Here is an 11139-nt window from a genome sequence, read left to right as displayed (position 1 = left end):
AGATCTCATATAACAATGACTTGCCTTTTGATATTAACCCAGTTGCTCTAAGAATTATATGCTTTTATCTATACTTTATAGCCAAGCCCTACTATTACTACTCATCCAACAATGCATCAAACAGTAATTTTCCACCCCCACCCAAAAAAGGAAAAAAAAACACTATCCCTCGCATGCAAAGTCTCAAGCATGCACCTTAAAAATCAAAAAACATTGCGATATTCATAAAAGGTCTGCATGCCTCAAATTGCCTACTCTACTGTGATATTAAATAATCTGTATCAACATGGTTGAACCAGATGTTGTGCCCTGAATCCAGTTACAACCCTGTCATCAATATTAAACCTAAAAAAGATAGATGTGCCAAATCATCAATTTTGCCGCATAGCTCTGGACTTGCCAGCTGAATCATAATTGAGCATACAGAAATCCCATCAATCAAAAGTAGCCCAAAGCCCCAAACCACTGAAATGAACACAAGAAAAAACATAGTTAAGACACACCAAATTAACTCCAAAAATTCGACAAACTATACAGCAAATTACAGGCATCGTAGTTCATGAACAAGGCACTGACGTACCTGAGATCAGATCCTGCATTTTTCAAGCCTCTTTCCTAGTTATCCTGTCAATTAGAGAGAGAGAAACAGTTGGCAACCAAGGTACTGTCTATGGGAAGGAAATGCCAAAGAGACTCAGACCATTAATTCTCAATGGTAAATATACACATCTCAGAATTAGTTGAAATGAGTAAACAAACACCCAATCCAAGGTGACAAATAATCTCACAAAATAAAACAGCTATCAGTAAAACCTCACATTCATTTTGAACATTCAAAGGCCAAAACCACCCAAATAACAGAAAAACTGAACTTCAGACCACAAGCATCATGTTTTCTACATCCCATATAATCAAATTCTCACCTGAAGCAATTAATGCCCAAGGCTGTTGTGATTTCATGAATGACTGACGTGGCAAAGTGTAAATAGAGTCCCACTGAGATGATGATTAAAAAAAAAGTCAGTGTGAGAGATAAAATATAAGAATATGACATTACATAATAGAGCAATTAAAATTATCACATCACATCCATAGCTCAAAATAAAAACAAAACCTCAATTAACATGTTTAAGGATTTCCAATAGCAAAGCAAATTCACTCCATATTCTCAATATAAATAAATTCAAAAAACAAGGAAAAGTAACATGCCTGTGAATACACAATAGCCAAGAAGAACCCAGAATTCATCAACCAAAGGAACCCTGCAACAAAAAGGTGATTATAGAAAGTATCGAGACAATTAATTAAAAGAGTTGTCCATTATGCAAAAACAGTAGCTACAGCACATACCCATCATTCAGTTTGGCAGTGAGTGCATTTGCAATGGCCAATGGTAGATATAATAAAGACTGCAGAAATTGAGAAACAAACTTAGGTCTCCAGTTTTCAGTCAATAATTAACTTAATATATGATATATGTCTATCTCCAACAAATGGAACACAAATTAAAAATGCAGCATAAATTTTTGCTGGAGATTTATTAAAAAATAATAATAATAATAACAAAGAAACCTTAACTACATGCTTCTTGACAGTGGAGGAAATAGCACAAGCATTCATTAGAAAGCTCCTGAGTACTAAGCATGCACAGATACATGCATATTCCACTAAGAGCCATTCTTTACTACTTATTTACAATGAAGCACATAGATTGTGATTAATGATTGAATGAATGAATAATCGGCGCATCTGACACTTGTCAGGTACCATTCCAGTTCAGAAAGGGCTTAATGTTTTGTGGACTTCCATAAAGACCATTAAACTATGAAAAAAAGAAAAGGCTTTCAAGATATACTTTACATTGATGCATAATTGCATATGAACAACTTTTCATGTTACAGAATGAATTTTAGAGTAGAGAATTTAAAGCTACATACCATGCACATGTTAGTTTTCAATCCCTTTGGTTCATCACACAAGTGGGCCAGAATCATCCTTCCCTGCCAAATCCAAAATCTCTTTCAGGAACAATATGCGAAAGTTAATTGTCTGCTGTTTGTGTTAATATAGAAAATAACTTAAATTTGTCACAACAGTAATTATATCAAAAGTGAAATAGATTAAAGGGTGCCACTCTAACCCACTCCAAATCCCGGAAAAAATTTAGGGTCAGGAGGTAGTGACTCAGGTAACTAGAATAACCTGAAACAATTTAATTTAAAATTCAAACAATTGCAAAAGCAATCTCAAAAAAATTGCAAAAAACTATCACCACAACAATCCCCCCCCCCCCCCAAACAAAAAAAAAAATAAATAATAATAAATAATAATAATAATAATAATAATAATAATAATAATAATAACCCTCAAAATAAATTGCAAGAAAAACCAAGTAACCTAATAATGGTGGAAAAAATCGTAAAAGTTGACCCATTAGATAACCCTAAACCAACCACAACCAAAGCAACCCGAGCCAAAGCTGCCTCACCCGACCCGATTGCCACCAGTAGGCTTAATTGACCAGAATTACATATGCTAAGCATGCATTTTAATGAAGTTAATAAACATGTGCATTGTGCAAGAACATCCATAGTCGTTTTAATATGCACCTACTGACCTACTGATTTCATTTCCTGCTTTCTTTAGTTTCTGTTTCTATAAGAAGCTGTCACAGAAACCTTTAGATTAAGGTTTCTGATCAAGAATTTAGAAGAGAAGAAGAGAATTAAGAGAAGAAGAAGAAGAAGAAGAAGAAGAAGAAGAGGTTGCAGATTATAGAGATGAGAATTAGAGAGAGAATAGAAAATAGGAGAAAAGAGTATTCTTTATTGATCTTCACTAAGACCAATCATACAGGCACATTTTCTATTTATAGTGCAATCCTATAACTGTTCTAGTAACTCCCTAACTGCTTAACTACTTCAGTTACATTTCCAACTCAAGCCCTCTATCTACTTATGTGACAGAAGCTTATCAAATCTGCAACATTATGTAGTCGCAACTCAACCTTAATTGCATAGTGGCAGTTGAACCCGTGTACAGAAATTTCATGATCATGTAAAAAAGTTTAGGTATTATGTACTTACTGTAATATTCCATTTGATATTACAGATAAAGTGATGTGGGACCTCCTTCTACAAGAGATTTTAGGTCTACATGTTTTAGGAAGAAATTTCAACGTATTAATTTAGGAAATAATTTATTTTGGGCACTTCAATTAGTTAGGTTATGTTTGGTATTTGACTTTGTTATTAGGGTAGAATTTCTCTATATGACTATAGAAGTCTTATGAAAGGTTCTTTAACATTAGAGCTTTATTATTTGACAATTGAGGATTAAACAAATTTTGAGAGAATAGTTTCCTTTCCTTTGTGCTCTGTTTTCTTTGTGGTTATACATCACAGTTCTTTTTCCCACTTATGACCTGTATATGAATCCTCTACAAAATGCACAAAATAACTGTTAAGAGAAGATATATCCATTTAAGGTTAAGAATTTAATCCATCGTCAACAATATATTGTTGCAATGTTCAAAGACATAGCAATACATGTGTGACAGTGACATTTTCCTATAGTGTTCTGTCTGGTATGACAGCAGCAAACAAGGCTGCCTGAATTGCATACAGCGGGACTGATTTCCTTTTGTAAAAAATGTAGCTAAAAATGCTATTATATTCAGTATATTTGGAACACCTCTAAAGGCCCCCAATCCATGTCAAGTAACATTTCCTTAACATCAATAAGTTACTTTATAATGACAAGAAAACAGATCTTCAAGACTATCACATACATGTATACACAAATCATTAAAAATAAACACACACATCTTACCACAAGAAACCCAAATGCAAGTCCAGTCCCCAGTATAACTAAATGAGGATAATTTCCCATTATATCAGATAGAGACAGATAATCCCTGCATAAAATGCAAGATCCTCAATAAAGGGCAACACGCACGTCAAGAACTGATAATATGCAAGATAGTGTTATCAGGTTAAATCATACCACACCAAGACGCCTCCCATAAGCACAATAAAAGGGTAAAGCTGACAAGAAGAAACAAGAATGAGAAATCTATAAAGCACAATTATAATTAAGAAATGCATTTTTTGAAGGTTACAGATTCACCATGGCTAATGCCAATAACATGTTGCCTTTTCTTGCCTGAACAACCTTGTAGACATTGGACACACTGCAGAAAACACCATATTACATAAAAATATTGAAACAGACCCAACTAAAAGCTGTAATAGTATACATATGACCTCCAATAAAACCTCATGGGAAGAATCTACATATGACATTTCTTGCTAACCATTTAGACCTGAGTGAACTAAACTAAATTAAATTGAAGCCCACAATGTAACAGCAAAAGCCTGCCACACACCATACCAGCCACCCCATCAAAGAGAGTGAGAGGAGAAGAAAGGAGTAAAAACAGAATGACATCATTTTGACATGCACAATTGAATAATATGAATTAATCTGTGCACTTAAATTTAGTCTTAAGAGCATAATTTAATGGGTAAATATAAACAATTTCAAAAGGAGAATCACACTAGAGAGGTCAAATAAGAGCAGAAAACATCATAAATATGATTGTCAAAGTAAATTATTATAAATTAGACATGCAAAAGGGACTTGAAATTTTCATCGTTTCAAAAGTACTTGAGTGCTTACTTGAACGCAATCGTAGGAATAACACCAAAAGCTATCATTATAAACAGTACAGCTCTGAAAGTTGGGATTTCTGAAGTCAAAAACAAAAAAAAACTGAGTTGAAATTTTCTTTCCATCAACTGTTAAACATAAGACAGCAGCATTCAGGAAGCGGGAAAAACAAATGAAAATTTCAACGTAACAAGGAAATATTAATTGACAATTTTGATATGAAGTTCAGCCATCAGGATAGAGATGAATCACCCATCAAATAGCAGCGAACGTTACACTAATGCATTATTCCAAAAGCAATTAATATAAAACTCAAAAATCATAGTGCAGTTAAGCATTTACAAAATGAATTCCAGTACCTTAATGATAACCTACTTATTATCCTTAACTGATGAAAAAGAAAAGGGTTAATGCCCAAAAAGTTCTAAATGTTCACTCAAATTTGCAATCATATAAATCCTTTTGATTTTGTAAAAATACAGAACTTTTCAATTGATGCATGATATTTTATTATAATAGAGACTATCCCAAGAAAGTAGAACCACAGCAACATGATTAGTACGCCTTAGTCCCAAACTAGTAAGGGCCTTCAAGTATAGGAAATAAATAAATAAAATGTGAAGCAATCAATTATAATGATATTGCAAACATGAACAAGTTATTTAAGCTACCATTACGAAATAACTACAACGTATATGTATACACAAAAGTAAAAATAAGGATAACACATGTCATCTCATGCTCCTTTATGCATTCAATAATAGAAAAAAAAAAATCATGAATAAAAATTAAAGGCATGTTTTGCTGCTAAATATCACATAACTTCCACAACTGGTCTCTGAACAATATATCGCAAACCACATTGTTAGGTTTAAGCACACAACAAGGCGCAAGCACAAGACAAATTTCAGCTAAACAATTCCAACAGATTTCACTTAAGATCTTTAATGGTAAATTAGAACCTTCATAAGTTATAAAGTGTCTACGAACAAAGGGAGGGGGTGGGGGTAAGGAGAAGAAAAGGAGCATCTCATCCATCAGTAAATGAATAGCCAAACATACCAAGAAATTCATAATTCTTACCACTGATAATTGGCACCCAACTTAGAAAGGGAAAAGACTTCCCGAAGTGCTGAACCCACCACTCAGCACCTAAAAAAGAAAACAACCCAACTTAACATCAAAGTAAAAATAGCAAGGTGAAGAAAGAGACAGAGAAAGGAACATTGAAGAAATAATTAACAATGTGATGTGATAAAGAAACTTCTAAATATCCATATATAAATTATTCTGTGCAACAAAGGAGAATAAAGACTGTACCGACTATTCCTGTGAAAAAATGAGCTACATATATTAGCATCAAACCCTCAGTTGGTCCGTTAATTGCAGGAAGAATAAGAGTATTTGTAAAAAAGCTGGATCAAAAGAAGCCAAAATTCAAGTTATCAGTACAATATCTAAAAGTTACAGCAATGAAAACCTAAGCCACATAACACAATTAAAATAAAAAAATTCAATTCATGAAAAGAAAGCAAACAACAGTAGGTTTGAATAAGAGGAAATGAAATAAAACTCATGTAGTAGAATACCATTTTGTTCAACTTATACAAAATAAAGAGCAAGTATGTTCATATCACTTACTGTTCCCATGTTGCACCGTAAAATGGAACAGCTGAAATAACCCAAAACCAAAAAGTGTCTCTTCCACACATTGCAGTGCTACCAAAAGCCATACTTTCAAACTGGGGAACCCAAGAATAAATGTTAAAGAAATAGTACTCAATAGAGTTAAAAACCAAAGATGGAAAGTACATACTGCACATGCAAGCGCATCACATCCTGCAATACATTGGGAAAACCAAAAAAGATATACTTCAGCAACATTCAGCAATTCAACTATTAAAAAATGGGAAATCATTTACTAACAGAAAATCACCATGGTCAAAAAGTTCTCCCAATGGACTTGAGGAGCTTGTCCGCCGTGCTTGCTTCCCATCAACAGCATCAAAAGTCTACGAAATTAACAAGAGGTTGGTAAAGGCCATAGTAAACATAGTTTGTCTACCAATGAAACACACCACAAAAAGATTACTGCAGGTGAAAATTAGATTCACACCTGATATAAAAATAGAAGTAATCCATGTGCAAAGTGAACCCATCTTGGAGGAGCTGTATCCAAGCGAGGCGAATATATCTATTATGCAAATATAAATTAGAAACAGCAAAAAAAAGGGGAAAATTATCATAAAACAACTTTCTACAAACATGACAGCAAAGGAATTCCAACTCACATAGCCGAGCAATGCAGAAGTAACTAAAAACATGAATCCTGTAAGGGTGATCTAAAAAACCAAAAGCAGAACGAGTTTATAATCAAAACAAGAAAATACCATTACAAAACTTAATGTCACAATACAAAGTAGAAAGAACACATTGCCTTACCATGTTGGGTCTGGAGAAGATCCCGAGGCAAATATTTTTGGGAAGCAAAAAAGAAAATGCATTAGGAAATAATAGCAAATCAATATAAAACTTTCACTGAGAAAATTCAATGTGAAGCATAAGCATTTAATGCTACTCCGAGAACCAAAATGAAGGATTCTTCTAACAACGTAAAACTTTTATAGATTTTTACATCTAGGATGCTGAATAAGACAGTAACATTCCATCTTTTACCACCAACCCAAGCCCAAGAGGAAGGATTATAAAAATGAACAGAAATAGAACAGCCTTGTACATGACGAAATAACTGTGCTAACTGGCCATCATAAGGTATTCAGTGAAGAACACAATGTTTGGATTATCTTCAAAGATGACCACAATAAATAGTAAAATCTCAAAGAACCCAATACCAGAAGCTTCCTAACATAGCTAAATCAAGCAATATTCTTAGAGCAGTACCCCAACCCCCTCCTAAGAATAAAGCAACAGGACATCAAACTACAATGAGGGTTTAAGAAGTTAGTAAATTTAGGGGCATATATCCAGGTTCAAGTAGGTGGGTGCAACAATAGTAGAAGCTAAACTAGACAACCTTAAACACCTGTTACTACAATGGCCAGGAAGACCAAGCAATGTCCAGACTCACAATGAGAACCTACTAATCAGTGTTCAACTGCTATTTATCATTCTATGGAACGATACTATTATTCCTGAATATTCGAAGTCCTTAACTTCTGCTTCAAATTTGCATATTTCAAGCTCAGGGTCAAATAACATGTGGCTTTACAAACATGTTTTCGCTTTTATTCAACAGTGACAAACTGGGTTATGACCATGTGTTCATCAACAAAGCACTCACAGTACAATTCATAATTACTTGCACAGTACAAAATTAAATAGGAACACTTTGAAATATTTGTGGAAACATCAATCAAAGCACAGATGCAGAACCAACCTAAATTCCTCATTCCTCTCCCCAATTCAAAAACCCAAATGGTTACCTCCCAAATTAATCCATTTGGGTTTGAATATCGCTCTCACTTTCCTCTATTTGTGATAAAAAGACCATATATTTGAATCTAATATCAACCCGTGATCACTGAAAGTTCGATTAATTAAAGCAACCAAACCAAACAAACTTTGTTCAAAATACAAAAGGTACTCAAAAATCCCAAAACAAAAAGAAAGTACTCACGGCATCCAAAGAGGGAAGAAGTTAACAAATCGACTCCAAAAGGGTTGCAGCACATATTTAGCAACGTAAGAGTGATCAACTCCACTGTACTTATATCTGTGTAGTGCTGCTACTCCATGTGATCCTATATACCCCATTCCTTTACCAAAAAAAAAAAATTCAGAAATATTCCTTCAAGAACCTGATTAGTCTCATTACAACCTGCTAAAAATTTGAAAACTATAGATTATACTGCATGTGACTAATTTTAAGAAAATGATTAAAAGGAATTAGAGGAGAGCGGCATGCAAACCTGGATTGCCTAGTATGAAAAGTGGATCTGAAATTGGAAACAAGCGCAGATCTAATGAGCAGAGAAGAGAAATTCTAAACGAAAACCAAAACTGGCGATTAGAAAGAAACCTTCACGGATTAAAATCGAGAGAGAGATTTGAGAGAATTTCTAGACGAATGAGCCTCTTGGTAAGCACTGTATTGAAATGGAAAAGGCAAAAAATAATTTTATCTCCCGCCCTACGCCATGAGAATTAGGTTCCTTGGAAAAAAAAAATTACGGAAAAAATAATTCGTTTAAAAAAAAAACAAAGAAAAATTAATATTTAACCCTTACATTTTTATCATTTTAAAACTATTAAATACCCTTTCCGTACCTGTAAAAATATTCTTTCCGTTCCTAAAATTAATACAAATAAATTTTATTTAGTCTTTTAAATATGCCTTTTATTTATATTATTTTATTTAAAATTAAATAACTTCCTCTTTCCGTGACTTTTTAAAAAATTTATTATCTCATTTTATTTATTATTTTAAAAATTAATAAAATATTTTTTTAATTTTATTATTACCTTTACGTACCTATTCTTTTTATCTTCTTTACAACCTTTCTCTGTCTTAATTAAAGATAAAAATTATTATAAAAATGCTGATATTTTTTGTTTCGCACTATTTTTTTAATATTTGTGTAAAAAATACATTTAAAGCAAAATAAAGAAATATGATACTAAATTATTCATTAAAATCAGAACTAATAAATTTTATCTTTTCAATTTTCATTAAATATAGATATATTAGTGTAGTAATAAATAAATTATTAATTTTTTTTTAAATATCTATAAGTTAAAGACATAAGAAAAGGAAATATAAATCTATTTTTGTGTAATAAATGGAGTAATAAGGTTATTAAATTCTAGCTGAGAATTAGAAAGAAACCTTAATTGATTAAAATTCAGATAAAAATTGAGAGATTTTATAAATAAATTAGGTAAGAATTGAATTATAAAAGATTTTTTATCTAAATTTGATCTATATTGTATATATTCAAAATATATTTTATACAATAAAATCTATACATAGAATATATAAAATCTGTACATATTTATATTTTAAATACATAATAAATTAAATACTCTTCTATTTTAGTTTAAAAGAATTAAGTTCTTTTGATAAATAAAATAAGCAATGATTACAAAAAATATATAATTAGTATATAATATAAATTTATCATATTAAAAAATAAAACATTAATTTTTTTATTAAAATTATAATATTTAAATATATAAAAATAAATTATTTTTAATAAAAAATTAATAATATGTTACTTTAGTTACGAGGATTCCGATAAGAGAAGGTCTTAACATATAAATTAAGATCAAGCAGAACTGGAGAAAATTAATGAGTTCTGACTAGTCAAATAAAGTTTGAAATCTTTTGTAATTCCCATTTAAAGTTCCATCAACTTTTTTTTTCTTTAAAAAGACTAGAAAAAATAATTTTCAACGACAAAAAATAATTTTAAAGAATTTTTCACTTGTTTGAGATGGTAGTTGAGGGATAGAGAGTTTTTGAGGATTATTTGAGCGGTTAAACCCCCCCTTCCCAAAACTTTTCAATTTGTAACTCGTCAATCTAGTGGGTTGGGGAGAGTCAATAAAGTTTTTATTTTTTAATTTTCTATATTACTAATATTAATTTTTAAAAATCTCCAAAATATCTCTTTTTATATAAAATAATAAGTTTCATAAAAAGGATAATTTTATAATTTTTATATTTAATCTTACTTTCAAATACCATCTAACTAAACAAGAGGTTATAAAATTTTCATTTACGTTATCTTTCTCTCAAATATAAATAAAATTATTATCTTACATTACCATATCATATCTTCCTTTATCTTATCTTACCTTATTTTACTAAACCTCCTTTCACTCCGTCCAAACAAACACTTAGTAGACTTCTTGCCCTCAAATTTATGCAGCTGCTTGGGATTATTACTAAACTTATTGTTGAGGAAATATTTGTTTAAATGTTTTAATTAGATAATGTTAATAAAATAATTTAAAATTAAATTTAATAAATTATAATTATAAAAAATTAAAATAAAAGAATAATTTTTAAAATTATTTTGTTGATGGTATTTAAAATAATATTTTTAAAAAGTAATTTTAACTCTTCAATTTTAATATCAAATAGACATTTTTTTTTTAATTTTATAAGGAGACTTTTCATATCAATTATATTTCAATTTATGTTATTTAAAAATTAAAATTTCATACTTTTTAAAAATAATATTTAATAAAATAGAAGTGATGTGTAATTTATAATTTACAAAACGTTAAAAAAATTGTTTAAACCTTATATTTTATCACAATTTCAAGGGTACTTGAACGTGAAGCATACGACAGAGACATTTTTTCCATTTAGAAATTAAATAAGAAACATCAAATTAACATCCACGTCCTGTAAGAACTTTAAGCGGATTTTGCACGCTGCTTTCTCTTTTTATTTAATTTTCTTTTCAGCTTCATGTTGACGGAGACTTGAGAAACTTCGCT

General features: G+C 31.0%; 1 protein-coding gene across 3 annotated transcripts; it reads right to left on the bottom strand.

Moving 5' to 3' along the window:
- Positions 1-238: 238 nt before the first annotated feature.
- On the bottom strand, positions 239-8853 carry LOC110638688 (choline/ethanolaminephosphotransferase 1). Of its 3 annotated transcripts, none has more exons than XM_021789338.2 (21): positions 8711-8853; positions 8601-8627; positions 8309-8447; positions 7114-7123; positions 6963-7013; positions 6788-6865; positions 6608-6683; positions 6488-6510; positions 6313-6413; positions 5992-6086; positions 5755-5823; positions 4681-4750; positions 4129-4192; positions 4006-4046; positions 3832-3916; positions 1938-2000; positions 1351-1409; positions 1210-1262; positions 924-996; positions 581-624; positions 239-465 (listed from the first exon to the last, which is right to left on the bottom strand). In XM_021789338.2, the coding sequence occupies exons 3-20, from the start codon at positions 8443-8445 to the stop codon at positions 603-605; spliced, it is 1170 nt and encodes a 389-aa protein (XP_021645030.2). In that variant the 5' UTR covers positions 8446-8447; positions 8601-8627; positions 8711-8853; the 3' UTR covers positions 239-465; positions 581-602. The 3 variants fall into 3 exon arrangements, with proteins under 3 accessions (XP_021645030.2, XP_021645113.2, XP_057996244.1); XM_021789421.2 differs by having other exon boundaries at positions 8717-8852; XM_058140261.1 differs by having other exon boundaries at positions 8601-8853.
- Positions 8854-11139: the final 2286 nt, after the last annotated feature.

The sequence above is a fragment of the Hevea brasiliensis genome, chromosome 17 (genome assembly GCF_030052815.1).
Source record: "Hevea brasiliensis isolate MT/VB/25A 57/8 chromosome 17, ASM3005281v1, whole genome shotgun sequence".
NCBI classification, from domain to species: Eukaryota; Viridiplantae; Streptophyta; class Magnoliopsida; order Malpighiales; family Euphorbiaceae; genus Hevea; species Hevea brasiliensis.
Note: the sequence above shows the minus strand (reverse complement) of the source record. Positions and strands in the feature narration are given on the sequence as shown.

Excerpts from the sequence above, each read along its gene's own strand:
- LOC110638688 (XM_058140261.1), bottom strand. The coding sequence starts at position 8,445 with ATGGGGTATATAGGATCACATGGAGTAGCAGCACTACACAGATATAAG. Across the intron at positions 997-1,209 it reads TGGCTATTGTGTATTCACAG|TGGGACTCTATTTACACTTT; the intron begins GCATGTTACTTT and ends TCATCATCTCAG. Across the intron at positions 625-923 it reads TTGGGCATTAATTGCTTCAG|GATAACTAGGAAAGAGGCTT; the intron begins GTGAGAATTTGA and ends TCTAATTGACAG.